This window comes from Vicugna pacos, chromosome 8, assembly GCF_048564905.1.
Source record: "Vicugna pacos chromosome 8, VicPac4, whole genome shotgun sequence".
NCBI classification, from domain to species: Eukaryota; Metazoa; Chordata; class Mammalia; order Artiodactyla; family Camelidae; genus Vicugna; species Vicugna pacos.
The window spans coordinates 49,737,322-49,754,984 of NC_132994.1; the positions used below are offsets into that span (position 1 = coordinate 49,737,322).

The 17,663-nt window shown below is 40.5% G+C and overlaps 1 protein-coding gene across 5 annotated transcripts in view; it reads left to right on the forward strand.

Annotated features, from left to right (window-relative positions):
- L3MBTL3 (L3MBTL histone methyl-lysine binding protein 3) overlaps positions 1-17,663 on the forward strand; it is a 108,483-nt gene that overhangs the window by 65,708 nt on the left and 25,112 nt on the right. For all 5 annotated transcript variants that reach the window (XM_031680070.2, XM_072965857.1, XM_072965856.1 and 2 more), the window contains 2 exons: positions 1,282-1,384; positions 10,569-10,718. In XM_031680070.2, coding sequence (XP_031535930.1) covers positions 1,282-1,384; positions 10,569-10,718 — 253 coding nt within the window. The remainder of the gene's footprint in view (positions 1-1,281; positions 1,385-10,568; positions 10,719-17,663) is intronic.

Genomic DNA, 17,663 nt, shown 5'->3' on the forward strand with positions numbered 1-17,663 from the left:
ATATCTGAAAAAATAAAGTGTGCCTGTACATCCTTTTATTTAGCAGTAGTCACCATCTTTTAAAATTAGTACTGAATTTTTGGAAGACAGTTTGTCAGACTATCAAAATTTAATGTATCAATGTCAATATCCTAATAGTGATTTTATACTGTTGTTTTGCAAGATATTACCATTGGGAGAAACTGGGCAAAGTGTGCAGGGGATCTCCCTCTGTATTATTACTTACAATTGGTGTGAATCTACAATCACCTCAATAAAAATTTCAGTTAAATTAAAAAGTTTTTTAAAGGTACACAGACAGAAATTGATACAACATTGTAAACTGACCATACTTCAATTGAATAAAAAAAAAACAGAAAGAAAAAAGATACACTGAGAATTTGACATACCAGATCTCAGTTTTGGAGGAAAATAAATAATACACAGTAGAAAAAATATGTAGCAAATACAATAAAATATTGTTGGGTTTTTTAAAATTAAGCATACCTTCCCCAACTAGTGGCATTACTTCTGGATGCCCATAGAAAGTGCATAAGGGCACCACAAGGCACAGACATGACACTGGTTGCAGTATGTTTGAAATAATAAACCATGGAAACAGATACTGGTTAAATAAATTATAATACACTCATGCTACAGCTACTATGCAATAGTTATAAAGAGTATTACTATTGAGATGGAAAGATTTTTAAGACATGAAGTTAAAGACCAAGGAAGAATGTTTCAGGATAATACTCCATGTGGTCCCTTTTTTGTGGCAGAATCAAAAACTCAATACATGTTTATATGCACAAATGTAGGTACCTATGGGAATGCTTAGAACATCTAGAAAGGTTACACAATAACATAATTAGGACTAAGGAGGGTATGAAATGTGTGAGGAGTTGCTTGAAGAGGGTCTGTAACTGTTCTTCTATATTCTGGTGTGTTGTTTGAAGTTTTCACAGTGTGCAAGTATTCATATATTAATTATGTTATTTACCTCATCAAAATTGTTAGAATCTTCTTATAATTTCAGATTTAGGTATCTCTGGAATTTGCAACATTTTGAAAGAAGGTTAGATCAAAGGTTACTGTTTCACTATTGAAGAAAGATAGTGAACAAAATCCTAGGGGAAAACCTTTAGAACTAGAGACTTTAAACACATTTTAAATTTTTATAGGATCTGCTTCTTTTTCTGTTTGTAAGTGTTGATTGAAAAACTGGATTTTTTTCACTATTCTAATCTGAGACATTTGACTTTAATAACCTTAACTGTTTGCCTTTTTTTTTTTCAATAGGTCCCTTAGAATTAATGGAAGCCTCAGAACATGGTGGATGCTCAACCCCAGGATGTAAAGGGATTGGTCATTTTAAGAGAGCGAGACACCTGGGCCCTCACAGGTACATGGTTCTGCCACTCACATGGAGACTCCTTATATAGTCTGATGGAGGGTGTCTGTCCCACATACGTGGAAGATAATGATCTCCGTGTATACTAAATAAACATGAACTAATTTTATATTCAGATCCATATGAAGTGTGGTTACCATGGTGATCATGTAAAAATGAAGAGTGTATCAGTAGTTAAATCTTCCTGGGAGAAAATGCATTCGTAATTTAAAATAGATTTACTCTTTCTACTTAGCTTTTCCTGGCAACCTGGTAGTTTTATAGGTATTTAGCTACTGCAATAGTCATTCTGGGTTGACCATTAAGAATGAGAAGAGAATAGGCTTTGTTGAAAGTACTTGTTCGGTAGAATTTTCTGTGATTGGGTGACTCAACAATTTGAATTTATGGGGGGGTAAGATTATTGTAGATTAGCAACAAAGATCACAGAAGGCACAGATATAAATAGGCAAACATCAGAATACATTGGTCAAAAAAAAGTGTTTTTCATTATTTTTCTCTTAACTTAAAAAAAATAAGTAACTTAAAAAAAATCCAAATCTGTACATTTGAAATTTGAGATATTGTTTAGGCGATTTGGGGTCTTTGTAGACACTTTAAAATACAACTGAAAAGCACATAGACTTGATGATGATTCCATTTGCAAATATCCATTTAAAAACCTTTTCTTGTGTGATTAACTTACCCTGAGTTAAAAATACTTCATCTTAGAAATCATTCAGTATTGCCACTGGAGGCAGCTAGTTTATTTTCAGTCATTTGCATACAGTAGCCCCCCTTTCTCCCTTATTCCTATGGAAGATACATCCAAGACCCCAGGCGATGCCTGAAACCTTGGATAGTACTGAACCCTCTATATGTACTCTTTTTTCTTATACATACATACCTGTAGTAAAGTTTAACTTACGAATTAGTCGCGATAAGATATTAACAATAACAATAATAAAATAGAGAAATTCTAACAATGTAGTGCAATGAAAGTTATGTGAATGTGGTCTTTTTCTCACTGTCTTATTTTATAATTTAATGCCTCTTCCATTTTAACTAAGTACTTACTACACACTGTGGCCCTAACTTTTGCAGTTTGAGATGTGACCGAACTAGCGTGAATACCTTTTTCCTTCTTCACGATTTTCACAGAAAGAAGATGCATCCTTACCGTAGATGTTAGCAACGTCAGCATGTGATTTTTTTTTCTTTCCTTATCAAGCCAAGAACTTTCACCTTTTCACGTAAATGAAGCACTTTACGGCTTCTCTTTGGCATGTCCAAATTGCCAGCATCACTGCTCTTACACTTTGGGGATATTGTGAAGTACAATAAGGGTGACTTGAACATAAGGGCTGCTAAACTGAGACAGTGGAGCCGATAACCAAGCTGGCTACTAAGTGGCTGTCAGGATACACTGGACAAAAGGATGATTCACTTCCTGGGTGGGTGAGAGGGGGATGGCAAGAGATTTCATCACACTACTCAGAATGGTGTGCAGTTTAAAACTTACGAGTTGTTTTTTCTGGGATTTTTGTTTTTAATATTCTTGGCCCTCAGTTGACCGTAGGTAACAAGCCATAGAAAGTGAAACTGTGGATAAGGGGGAACTACTGTATATAAGTCTAAATGCCAGAAATAACACATTAGTATGCTGAATTTCCATTATACATTTATAAGTGCTTTCATTCAACAAATGAAACTGGAGCAACAGGGTTTTTTTAGTAACATTTTTTGAGCATTTATTTTCTCTCTGTAAGATACATGTAATAGTTTGACATGTATTGGATAGCCTTCAAACGACCCTGTAATATAGAACTTTTGTTTTCTCTACTTTTTGGTGAGGCTGTCATGGACCTGGGGAGGTTTTCCAGTTTGCCTAGTTGACAGCTGGTGAGAGGGAGCCAGGAGTGGCCCCCAGTCTAACTGCGCTCCTGACCACTCCCCTCTCCCTGACCCTCAGGGCCCCGCTCCGTGACTTAGTGTCAGATCCAGCCTTCAAGAACTCAGGGACTGATGGAACTATGAAAGCTGTAATTAACTAAAGTATAAGATACTTTAAAACAGTAACTAATAATGAAATTTGGACACATGTACCTTTCTACTGTACAATCTCAAGATGTTCATTGGACTAAAGGCAGTTTGCTGAAATTATGAAGGAAAAGAAAAAAGAAATCTTAAAAATGGGTGAAGACTTACATTATGTTGTTGGGGGTACCATTGAAAATGTTTAAAGATTGATTGATTGGTCTTCTGGGAAGAAAACCCACCGTGTAGCAATGTGCATCGCCTCTTCGGGAGTGCTGTAGGTCTGAGCGGAGAGCTTTGCTTCTCACAGCGAGGTCTGTGGTGACAGTCCTGTCTCCTGCCTGCTGGCACCGGCCACTCATTAAGACTGCCTTTCTCCAAGTGCTCTGTGGACCTCTGAGGGTCCCTCAGCTGGGCCACTCCCATTTCACCAAGTTTCAGTGGTAATCTCTGGAGCATTGTTTCCAAGATGCAGTGTTGTATTTGCCAAAAGAAGGGACAGATTTTGGAAAGAATCATGAAAGCTTTTATGGATAAATGTGGTTTAAAAAAAAAACTTTCTGTATAATTGGAACCATAGTAGAGAATGACTCATTGTTTTTTGGAGTGAAAGAAGAAGGAGACCTGATGATTTAAAAGACATACATTGATTAAGAAGTTGTGTTCACTTCCTTGTCACATATCAGGCATAACTGGCAGGTCTGTGCTCAACCCTGGGACAGGGATGCAATTCAGAGAACTAGTGGGCAGTGTCTGCTCCTGCCTGAGTCCTGTCTTCTCTTCTTCTCAGCTTTCAACTGGCTTTTCTTAGTCTCCCTGAATATGCTATTCTATTTACGATGCTCAAAGCTCTTTATCTGGTAGCATATTAATCCTTCACAAGCACAGCCTGTTTCCCATTTCCGTGGCAGACCCGGGGAAGAGCTGCTGCATCATGGATATTTTCTGAAAGGTTCATTTCACTGGCACTTATTTTGTCCTTGCCGAGAATGCTGTGTTTAGGAAAACATAATGAGAAAATTCTCTTTGGATTAATTTACTGAGAAACTGCGTAAATCAAAACATGCATTCCTTGCTTAGATAACAAGGAAAGTAGCTCTTTTGGCAGGAATAATCAGTTTTATGAACACATAAGCAAAAGCCTGTGTTTTGACTAGCATGTGTTGTTAGCTTCTCTGAAAATTACAATAGCTGAATTTGATCTAAGAAATGTTAGAAATTGAACATGTATTCTCAACAATGAAATTTAAAAACGTGAAGTTTTTAAATGTTGAAATATAAACAGTGGGTTGAATGTGGATATGGTGTTGTCATCTTTAGGGATATTCAGTAGTCAGATTACTTAATTCTCTCTCTCTAGCAAGGCAGCATTAATAATGGGTTGTGTCGAGGTGTTTCCCTATGTTGATTTGTTCATTTGAACAGATTTGGCCTCCTGAGAGGTCATAATGGGAGGAGATTAAAGGAGAACTGAAGTTACATAAAAGTAGACATTCTGTGTATCTACTACCTTCAGAAGTAAATCTTCTCTGTGTAAGATTTTATCTTGGTGAAATTAAGCAAGAAAAGAAAAAAGTATTTCCTATATTCTTTAAAAGATATTTATAAAGTCTATGGAGAGTTTAAAAAAATTAGTAACTCTGGATGCAAACCTGCAAGCTATAATTATCGTATTAATTCAACATCCACCCATTTGTGGAGTAAACAATTACTGAGTGCCTGCTTTTGCCAAATGCTGGGTTAGGTGAGGTCCCTACTTGTGTAGAGACCAGATTTCTAAGGATTCTAAAGAGGCATAAACAGATTTCTGTAGCGGCATGGATGGAATAGCCCTTGGAGAACAGCATCAGCCCTTCCTGAGGGCCTTCACAAATGAGCCATGTTACGGAGTTTTTAATGCTGTTGTTTATTTTTGCTGATGTCCTTTTACACAGTTGGGGTTAAGTGTTCCTTTTCTTCTCCTTTTTAAATAATAATAATCATACACAAGAATTTTTGGTGGCTTCTGACGTCCCCGAAACTATTTTCGGACTATGTTGTTTAATCCTCACAGCAGCTCTGTGAAGCCGGCACTGTTCTAATCTCTGTTTTGCAGAAGAGGAAAGAGAGTTAGAATGGTGAAGAAAGTGCCCAAGATCCAAGGGTGATGGGGCTGGGATTCAGCCCAGGCTTTTCTAGCACCAGAGTCACTGCTCTTAACCACTAAGATCTCCTGCAAAGCACAGTGGCTGGATGTATTTTACAGATTCTTGTCGCAACAGAGTGTGAGAGTGATTACGTGAGCTGCTGGAAAACTGAAGACGTTGTCCAGTTGTTTAAATATATTCACAATTAAAAGGGTTCTAAAGGTGGCAGTGGGGCGCAGTGGACAAGGCGGTCCTTCTACCTTTCCTGATAAAGCTGGACCGGTCTTTCCAAGGGAAAACTGCCTCCTTACAGGGGCCAGCAGGACTAGTATTTGTGTATTTAGCAGATATAGAATTATTTGCTAATAGAACAGAGCCGTGCCATCCTGCGTGAATCTGCTGCCCTGCCATCTGAGGATCTGAGTAATGGTAGAGCTGTGTGTCGTGTACGCATGGGTGTGCTCATGGCTAAATACACGCACGCTGAGCCATGCCTTACTTATGTTTTGTTGCCAGACACTCAGTGGATGAGAAACTAGAAATGACTGTAAGCCTAGTGAGAACTCACTTTTTTTCACAGAAATTTGATCAGCACTGCTACATTTATGAAGTCATTAACTTTTACAACTGCATATGAATTTTATAAACTTTAAAATGAGGAAATTGGCCCAGAGAGGTGAAGTACTGGCTCAGTGTATTTAAGCTGCATGACGGCACCATCTTTTTAGCAGTGGTACTGTCAGGTGGATTTGATCGTCATGGATTCAGGATAAGGAACTTCTCAGTATCGCAAGGAGCCTGTTACCAATACAATGTAACAGGAGATAGCCAGAGCTCACACTCGAATGCTACCAAGGACTGATGGAGTGATACTAATAAGCAAGTTCCCTTTTCTAAGCCTCAGTTTCTACGTCTGTAAAATGAGCATTAGAATATGGACAGCTTCCCAGGGCTGTGGGTGTTAGATGAAGTAATGCAGGTAAAGCCCATAGCCCGGTGAACACACTGAATCCGTGGTAATGTTTGTTGTTAGCATCCTCACTTTACAGATGAGAGTGGAGTCTCCCAAGTTGTGTCTGCTCATTACTGAGTCGTGGATAAAGCTGCAGAGCATGATTAGAACCAGGTTCCTGATTTTTGTCTCTGGCATTGCCCATCCCTCTGTGCACACTTCACTTGCATTTTGTGGCATCTCCCTTCTTCTTCCTTTAATCACCTCCCACTCCCAGCTTGCTTCCCTCTCTACCCCAGAGTAGTTGTAAGAGTAGGAGGTATGTTAACCCACTTGACTTTTCTCAGGGTTCAAAAGAAGAGAAGGCGTTGGTGCCATACCCACAGCCGATCATCACCTTGGCAGATCGTCCTGGCCTGTTAGCACATCTTTGCCTGGAAGGCTGTGATTGTTTCCTCTACTTCCAGTTGAGAGTTTGCTATTTGTCTCTGGCTCTGGTAATCCAGACAGGGGGGTGTATTTAGATGACAAGTCTCATTCTGCCCTGCAGTCTTGCCTCTCTCGGAGCTACACAGGTTTATGTATGGTGACCTGGAGACACACATTCTTTCTTCACTTAGTCAGCAAATAAACAAAGGGGCTACCCTCATGGAGCTTATAATAGAAGCCTTCTAAACTGCAACTGGTCACTAGAGCGCGTGGTTGGGACCCAGCCATCTAAAAATCCCAGCGCCTTCCCAGTGTTGGAGACGTGTGTGGGTTTAGGAACAGGACCCTCATTTCCCCTACTTTCTTCCAAAGTAAATGTACAGACAGTTATTCAGTCATTGTAAAGCCAGGTGTTTTAACAATGAGTGAAACATTTGATTGTGATATTCTAGGAAGAGCAGCATTACTGTCAAACCCCCAAAATTATATTTGGATTTCTTCTCCTGCTGCCACAAAATTTAAGTAGATGAATTTACAATAGAAATAGATACACAATTTGAGGGAGAAAGAATAGAAAAGAGTCAAAGAGGATCAGGATCTGGAAGGTGGTTAATACAGTTCTTTTATCAGAATTAAGAGCGGGAGGAGGAGCTAGTTGTATTTTGTATCCCCACCTACCCAGGGAGGGGCGTTCATTAAAGATTAATTTGGTTCTAAACATGTTTATTATAAGACAACCCTAGGGCCTTTGCATTTTGCCTGAAATCAGCATAAGTGTCAGGCAGGGCTCCACCTCCCATAGGAAAGGGTCCCCTTCCTCAGGCCTGTGGGCAGTGTCAGTGTGCGCAGAGACATTGCCCAGCAGCTGCTGCTGTCTGGACCTTCCTTTATGAGGGGTGCCCTGCAGGTGAAGCAGACTGCGTTTGCAGCCTCCGTGGAATTGAGTGTTGGGTGGGGCGTGGACGTGGCTGAGGGTCTGGGAGGAGAGGCGGGCCGCCTCATCCAGTGCAGATCATTTCTGGGGGAGGGAGCTATCCCCTGCTTCCTGCCCAAGCCTGACTGTCCAGCCTTCCTGCTCAGCCATCCAGCATCCTTGCGGTAAATTCATTTCTGTTCAGGTTAGAGTTGGTTGCTGTCACTCATGTCCATGAACACTGATTAGTACAGATAACCCATGAAGCACCTGAAGGGTTATCGTTCAAAAGAGACATTGTGGTTGGAGATGGATTTTCCTCCACATCAGTGCTAAGTGAGTAAAAATGAAGTAAAGCAGTATGTCCATTCTGAATTGGGGGCATACATTAGTATGCTCATTCCTCTGAGCTGCTTCATTGCTATGTGACCATAGTATCTCTGTTTGGATGCGTATTAAACACTCCACAGTGCCTGATGTTGCCCTCAAGTCTCCTTTCCTCTGGTCATTCTCATCTCAGAACAATAGAAAAAAAAAAAAAGGGAGGCTTCCCTATTACCACTTAGTTCTTCAAACCAAAAACCTAAAGGCCGTTCTTAAATCCGTCCTTTATGTCATTGCACATCTCTGGTCCATCCACAGGTTCCTTTGGAGGGATCCCCAGAATAACCATGGCTACCCTCTTTGTCCCCATTTCAAGCACCCATTCAAGTCACTGTCGTATCTTTACTCTTAGATAGCTTCTCTTCCAACTCTGCTGCCTTGATGTCCTCCCTTCACGGAGAATCCGGAGTGGTGGTTCTCAGTTGTAAATGAAAGCCTATCATTCCCTTATTAGAAGGTCTGCCAGTGGCTATAAATTGAACCTAAACTGACAATGCGAGCTGGGGACTCTGGCCTGCTCGGCGCTGCGTGATACCCCTCCCCACCAGCTTCTGCTCCGCCTCCTGCCCTTGCTCGTTTCCTCTAGCCTCGCTGGTCTGTCCTGCCCTCACACCTGCCAGACTTTCCCTGTTTTGTGCATCACTCTTCCCATGTCCTGGAATGTTCTTTCCCTGGGCTGACAGAATGGTCTTCTTCCTGACCTTGAGGGCACTGCTCAAAAGCTGCTCCTTCAGGGAGGCCCTCCCTCAGCGCCGTGTTCTCTCTTGCGTCACCCTCCATGGCTGTTGTCGCTGTGTGAAGTCGTCTGACTTGTTCAATCATGTGCTGCCCATCTCTCCCCAGAATATCAGCTCCATGAGGACAGGCAGCTTGTCTTTTTATTTTTCACTGTGTTTCTAATGCCCAGAAAGGTCATTAGCACATAAATATTTAGTTGATAAATCCTTATTGCACAAACGAATGAAATGATTCAAGACTGAAGGTGTCTAATCGTGTTAAACCTTAGTTTGTCACATGGAAAGCCTTCCTCACAGGTGGTTGTGAAGATTAGGGAAAATACTGGATGTAAAGTACTTACCACAGTGTGTGATATATAGTTAAGTGCTTCATAAATACCACTGGTTCTTGTTTTTGTTATCGTTGGGTTAACCTTATGCATCGTTATGTCAACACAGGGTCAAATGTTGTTTCCTTTCCTCTTCTGCATAGATACCACTGCAGAGTAGCAGTATGTAAAGAGAAAAAGGTTGTACTTTCGCTTGCACGATAACTGGTGATAAATTGCATAGGCCGTTATCAGAATCACTTGGGAGCACTTTCAAACTCTTCTCTCCTCTTAGGAGGACGTGTCAGATTCTCTTGGTGGAGGGCAAAAATACGCTATTTAAAATTTTTCTCTGAGTGATTGTTAGCGTTCCCAGTATCACCTAACCTGAGGAAAAGACTGTGCAAGACACTAATACAACTTCCCGAAGTCCAGACCGTTTCCAGATTTCAGGAAGCTTCCTTAAAACCGAGGGGCAAGACGGGGAGTTTGTTGGAGGGACTGATTATGTATTGAGATGCAGAGGCTGCCCAGTTGTTCTGGAGGCTGGAGAGCTGAGGCCTGGGCACAGGAGTGTGCTGCCTTAATGTTAAATTAACAGTCAGTGGCCTCGGGTTCCCTTTACTTGGATAACAGGAATGATCTCCAGATGGAATTGGAGAGACCAACCAGGGTCACCAATGGAAGGGCAGTGAGCTAGATGGGTCATTATCCAAGTGGCCTCTGGTCCCTTTTCACATGAGGGACCGGATTAGCTACAGATTGATCTGTGCATTTCCTGGGATATCAGGTGCACACCTGGGCCTGGAGACAGGCACAGGGAGGAACCTGCCTCTTTGGAGGGCAGTGGCTGTTACAAAGGAGGTTAAACACTGTGTGAGGGCCCTGGGCTTGGAAGATCGCTTCAGGAAGCAGTCTGCTTTATGTGTCAGTCAGTCTCTCTGTGTCCCTCCTCTGCCACCAACCTTCCTACATTAAACGTTTCTTTCTTGGGGCTAATTGTTCCCAGAGATTTGCACAGACCCTGCCCTTGGACAGCACAGAGGGAATTGTTCGTTGATCACTGGCTACTTTCGAAGATTGTATCTAAAAATCTAGTGCAGAGATATATGTTCTATCAGAATATACTTGAATTATGTTTTGAAGATAAAAGTATTTCATACTGTATGTTTCATCATACATGTACACGTATATAAATATGTATATTTAGTAAAATTTTTGAATTTTATATCCTGTAGACTATCATTTGGAAGAATTATGTTCTAATAGGAATGCTCTTTTCTTTTTCTTCTTTTTAAAAAACATCTTAGTGCTGCCAACTGTCCCTATTCAGAAATCAATTTGAATAAAGACCGCATTTTCCCAGACCGCTTAAGTGGTGAGATGCCTCCGGCTAGTCCCTCGTTTCCAAGAAGTAAAAGGACAGACACAAATGAAATCTCTTCATCTCCTGAAATCAGGTAATTAAAGTGATAATATTAGTGTTATTTGGAAACACTGTGGTTGAAAGAGGCTTTTTTCTTTAGGTGTTTTGTGTTCTATGGTGACGTCTTCTGGAACATTATTGAAAATTCACCTGATTTAATGTAAAATGATGGTGGGGATCAGTACTTGGACTTTAAAGCATGTCCAGATCAGGCAGGATTACTTTTTACTTGTTCACCTTTTAGTTGAACTTGCTTGATGTTGAAAGTTTGGAAATCCTAGTCATTTTATTTCATGCCAATTCATATTTCTGAATGAACTGATCAATACTTACATAAAACCATTCTTTGTAAGAAAGGTGGCAAACTCCTTATGAAGAATGTTGCCAAGTACTTACATCTCCATTATTTCACTTTATTAAGATTTTTTAATTTCGGTGTAGTTTTTGTGCAATATTAGGTAAGTTACAGGTTATACAGTTGTGATTCACAATTTTTAAAGGTCATACTCCTTTTATAGTTGCTGTAAAATACTGGCTATGTTCCCTGTGTTATACAATATATCTTTGTAGCTTATTTTATACATAGTAGTTTGTACCTCTTAATCCCCTACCCCTTATCTAATATCTAACTATTAAGACATTAATTGGACTATATGCTCAGTCATTTAGTTTTGATTTCACTTGTGGAGTTGAGTTGAAATGTTTTAACCTCTGTGGATTATTAAGTGAAAAACCGAGTTTTGGTTGATACATCCTTAAGTAAATGGTCGGTGCCCTGATATTTACTAAAGATATTACTAAAAGAAAGCAGACTTTGGAAATCTGATCCTTAGCACTTAGATTTGGGAGCTCTCTTTAATGGAATGTTTTTAAAATCGAAGGCAATATAGTTCTTTGTTTATTTTAATATTTCATATCTTCTGTTCTTAAGGATGAACCAGGTGAACATTTGAATTAATACATCTGATTCCCCGTTCACAGCAGTGTTATTGGCATAATGGCATTTAAAGAAATAGTATCCTTATAGAAAAGCAATTTTGCCCCACAGATGGGGGAGAGCTGTAACTTCTTTAATTATTAACAACGGTGATTTTTTTTTAATCCTTGAAACCATAACTAATGCAACATCAATTCATTTACCCAATTCAGTGCCTTAAAAATGTGGACATATCACTTTAGGAAGTTTACTTTAAAACAAAGTACTAATTCACATAGTAATAATTACAGAAAAAAGTTCATTGACTCACAAGTTGGTAAGGGCACCTGAAGTTTAGATTTCAAAAACCGAGATGTTATTTTAAATTTTAACAGAATACTCTGAAGGGCTAGCCGTTCCATCTCACAGGCATTTCACTAACTTTCTGGGCTCTGGGCCAGATACCTGCAGCCAGTTTCCTCACAGCAGAAAGGGGTGATTGTTTTAGATGATTTTGTGTGTGGGGGGGGTTCTTTTAAACTTGAAATCATTGTAAGAAAAGAGTAATGGTTTTTCTTTCAGTTTGATTGAGAGAAAACTGACATACAGCCCTGTCTAAGGTGTAGCGCGTAATCACTTGACTTACATACACTGTGATATTATCACAGTAAGTCTGGTTAACAGTCATCACCTCATATAGATAAAAAAAAAAAGTTTTTTCCTAGTGATGAGAACTTTTAGGACCTACCGTCTTAGCGACCTTCAAATATACCGTACAGCAGTGTTAGCTATAGTCACCATGCTGTACGTCTTTGGTGTTTATTTATTGTATAACTCGAAGTTTTGACCTTTTGACCACCTTCTTCCAACCCCACCACCCACCCGCCGCCTTTGGGAACCACAAGTGTGACCTCTAGAAAAGAGTGATGTTTCAGTGGATCTAACCATTCCAGTGATCTGTCTTCTGTGAGGTGTGATCATGGTTTTTCATGTCATCACATTCAGGAGACAACCTCGGACACTGTAAGTTCTCTGTGATGACTCACTGCATGTGATTGCTATCTGAGTATTTTTTTACATTACAAAGATTTTTAGTCCATACTGTCTTGATTCAGTGAATTGTAACCTGCCATTACATCTCCGTGAATTAATACACTTATTTTAAGTGATATACCTTCATTCTAGGGTGCTAGGATTTGGTAAATGGGCATTACATCATTCATGGTTTCAAAGACTTTGTTTGGATTTCTTGTTCTTCAACTTTCCAGATTTACCATTTCTATTTAATTTATTTATTAACTGATTTACTTAATTATTTGAGGCTAGCGGAAATGTCAGAGATTTGATCAGTTATGTGTTGTCAAAGGGAACATGAAGGAGGCAATCCCTCATGATCCCTGAATTTTTAAGTTGGACATTTCTGATGAAGAGTTTTTAAATTCTATTTTATTTTACTTTTTTATTTATTTATTTTCCTTAATGGAGGTCCTGGGGATTGAGCCCAGGACCTCATGTATGCCAAGCATATGCTCAACCACTGGCTATACACCCTACCCTCATTTTATTTTTTATGCTAAGTATTTTTAAGAAATGATTACAGGCATCATGATATTCCAGTCCAAATACTCTATTTAATGAATAAAAACATTTCCAAAATAACCAGAATAACGTATATTCATTTACTCTTTTAAATATAAATTTTATTCTTTTACATTTTTAAAAATTGGCTTTAGATCATTTTATTTTTTCTTCTGTGGGCAGTCACTAGTTCTCAACAATCAAAGTGGTACATGGCATTTTAGATATGAATGATTATGGGGTGGAAACACAGTAAATGTTAACAAACAAAAGGAAGGTTGTTAACAAGTCTATCTGATGGCTCCAGGATGGTTGATACAAGGGTGGAACTAACAGAGTAGAAGTTAGCTGGCTTCTTCGGTATAAGTGAATCTGTGTGAACATAGTTGATAGTTTTTCATTTTAAAAGCAAATATAAAAATTTTGTATCACTGACTCTTTCCCCTGGACTTAAGAATGAAATCGTTAGCTGTGCAAAGCTCTGAGAACAGTGACTAACTTAATAAACCCTCAATAAATGTTCATTTTTATTAGCGTTGTGGGTCCTTGTTTGTTTCACAGTATTTCTTTCATTCCAGAGGAGCGTGAGTGAGGCTGGCCCGTTTTTTGCTATCCCTGGGTTAAACTTGAATAGAGTACTCAGACAGGCTGATTCTCATAATGTCAGTATGTTCTCTCTTCTCTTCTCATGATCATTGCTCACGTGGGTAGTATTTCCCGCTCAGGTTTTTACACATTTTCTTTGCATCCTTCTTAATAATTTACTAAAAATTGGTTGCCAGACTTCACTTTAAAAAAAAAAAGTCATTTGGGAGAGCAAGAGACAGTTTGCACCCCCAGAAGCAGACCCTGATTTGTCTTGATAAAGATTTAGTTGCAAGTGGTTTATGTGGGAGGTGAGGAAAAAAAACACCAGTGGAGGGAGGAGGGGAGGTGTGAGGAGGTGAGGCCAGGAAGCAGAGACAGCCAATAAAAGCATTGTTGCCACACTGGCTACTGCTGTGGACAGCGGGAACCAGTCCTGTGGGGAGCAACCGGGAGACTAGAAAACGCACACCTCAGCTCTCCACCCATTGAGATGAGGAAGCTGAGCTATTTAAATGCCTGTTCCCTTCAGTCACAGAGTGAGGCTGCCGGAGGTGGGAAGACAGAGCAGCCAGAGCCCAGGTGAACCCTGTAGGGGAGCAGAGCTGGAGAGATGGGAGCTGTGCGCGGAAGGTGTGGGGCGGTCCAGGTGGCTGGTGGTGTCTCCTGCACCATCGCCTTCGTCCATTCACGTGCCAGCCTGTCACCAGAATGAAGTCATATCCTGGCATTGCCTTTGATCCAGGAGCAGACATCATAGGGCCAGATAAATTAATAATACAGGGAACATGTATGTCCGTCCTTTTAATACTGTAAATATTATTTTAAGGGCCAGTTCATAGGCCACCTGCTCGGGATGGACCGATGGACTACTAATGTCCCGTAGCAGTACTTCCCAAACCTGGCTTCTCTGTAGATTCTAATTGCCATTTCTAAAATTCAGAAGTAGGGGCCCAGCCCAGGCTGCCTGAATCTTTCAGGCGAGAGCCTAGGAGTTTGCATTTTAAAAATTCATTTGGGAGTGTATCTCCTTGCTTAAAATTGCTTAAAAGAGTGACTTCCCATCACTCTTGGAATTAAGACCCTCGCAGATCCGAATGAAGCATACCCACCCAGTGTTATCTGGCTCCTGCTTAACTTTCCACCTTTTTTGCTGCCAGGCTGTTTTCAAACGTCATGCTTCAGCCTCCCTGGTCCTCCAGCATTCTTCTCTCTGCCTCGAACCCCCATCCCTCTCCTAGGGAGTCTCTCACCTCGCAGGCTCTCAGGGCAGCTCTCATTTCCATGGAGGCTGGATCTGATGCTCTAGACTGAAGATCAGATTCCTCATTACGTGCTTTCCTGTCCACATCCCAACAGTGTTGACGGTTCTGTGGAAACACTTCCGCCAAGTCTGCTTACTTTCTTGGTGGTAAGGTCCATAAAGGCAGAGGCCACATCTTCTCTGATTCTGTGAGACACCATCACACTGCCTGGCACACAGTGAGGACACCTGGCCACAAGTCATCCCCCAGCAGCCTTAACACGGCAGTTATGTAACCTAAGAGGCGACTGCTGCTTGTTTTTGTTCCAGTAAAACTTCCTTCTCAACTTTGTAAAATCCCACACCTGCTATCCAAGGGGTGATTATTAAATGATGAGATAAATCCCCCAAATATGTAATTACACTTTTATAAATTAGGGCAGTGTTTCCCAAACTGTTGTTTAACTACCTGCCCACATAGAAAATGATACCACAGAAAGACATTTATATGGTGCACCGAGATGGTTAGGGCTGCCTCTGGGTGACTAGACAGGGTCCTGGCTCTTAACAAGGCTTCAGCCAACAATACCTCAGCACACTTGTACCCAGGGATCCAAGGCAGTCCAGCAGGGAAGCCCTGCCCCACCTTAAGAGGGCTCCACCTTGAGTCTTTTTGTAGGTAGTGTGCTGAATGTTTGGATTTGTTTTCCTACAGAGACTTGTCAAATGGGTGGTCAGGTGATGAGCAAATTCCCACCGTGTATTTAGATCGAAGTGTGAGGATGTAATCCTTTCCCAGTTATCCCTTCATTCATCAGGTGCGAAAGGAGTGTATGTGTTGGGTCTGGAGCTTTCAGTGAGATGTTTTCCTTACCTGGGAGAGCAGCAGTTCGTCTTTGCCCTCACAGTGCTCCTGGCAGCAAGATGGTGAGGCTGGGGCTCTACCAATCAGTGGAGGAACCTTTCCTGGGGACTGATAACCCTAAGTCTGTGTGTGTCTACAGCTGAGTAAAAGAAAGTGTATATTTCTCTATATATCTTAATAAAACCTATGGGTTTCAAACTTTGTTTTCCATCAGAAGGATCAGATGCTTGTTAAAAGTGCAGCCTTTGAGGTACCATGTCCAGAGATACTGATTCAGGAAATGTTAAGGTGCATCCCAGTTTGTTTTGAACAAGCACCCCCAGGTGGTGGAGGCAAGTGATCTATAACCAGACTTTGAGAATTGTTATTGAATATAAGGACCCTTCCCTGGAGTAATCGTTCACAGTGTGTTAACAAATAGAAACATCAGTGTCTATCCCACTTACTCTTATTCTCCTGAAATCTATTCTACAGCTGCTTGTAATTGTGTTTCTAAATTAGGTGCTGTCTCTATTAAAAATCACATAATGTGTCAAGTTCCCATGCTGTTTAAGCCTGCTTAGCCATAACCGCAGAAACCCAATAAAGCATTTAAAAAATACCTGCTAATGTTCATATTACCTTGCAAACAAATGCCCATTACTAACCTAAATCCAGTGAAAAAATTCAATCAGTTAAGTTCTTTATATGCCATTAAAATGGCTTTTCAAGTTGTAGGTCCATTGTTTCTACTCTGCGAATTACATAGAGCAGATGTAGGAATTGCAGCTTCAGTCTGATTTATATTTTTAGGATGAATCGGATTTACCCATCTGTACCCATGAGAAGGGCCCTATGAAACAGATGGGAACACACGCTAACATCAAATACGGAACTATAAGCATATATGTCTCTTTACTTTGCAAAACTGCAAAATCAAGTAGAATAAAATTAATTTACAGCCTAAAGTTCTGGAAGATCGCAGAAGTTAATTAGGGATCTTCAGAAACTTTGCTTTGCCTCCTAAGGTCCTCTGGTCCTGAGGGCTTGGTGTCGAGGGTTGGAGAAAGTCATCGAATGGCTAGGCAATCCCTGGCTGATGTAAAGTCCCTTCCCCCTTTTGTTGATGGGCTGCGGGATGTGGACTAGGAGCTGTGGAAGTTTTCAGATATTCCAGCTCTTGGGAATCTGAGTCGAATCTATAGAGTTGTGTGCTCCGAGGAGAAGCTAGGTTTTAGTTAAAACACTCCCAGTTCTGATGCCAACCACTGTGACACCAAGGCAGCCATTCAGAGTGTGTGTTATTGTCGATGCCTGGGAAGTTGTTAGAACGCTGTTGTTGCAGGGGCTTAATTTATCTCCTCGAATAGCACTTGCTCCTGACTCAGGACACCTTTTTCTGTGTAGTAGAAACGCAGCGGCATCTGTTCTCCTTCCTTTGCCAACAGCGTGAAGGCAGTGCAGCCCTGCTCTTCTTAGGATAGATACGTGGTCTTTGTTTCCCGCCTCTCACCTTATTGGTTAGGGCTTTTCATCTTAGAATTGATTAATTAATTGCTGAATTCATCTTACTGGTGGGTTTCCTTAGCATCTTGATAATATCCACTATATTTACTCATTATGTTCCTTTCTTCACTAACATATGTTCCTGATGCTAAATTATACTTCAGTAGACTTATTAATGAAAATGTTTCATTTATAATCATTATATAAATAGTAAACCAAAACTCTCGGGCTTTGTTTATGAAAACACTATTAAAACTATTGTTAACGTATAGTCTCAAAAGGAATTTAATTATCAAAACAGTTCATT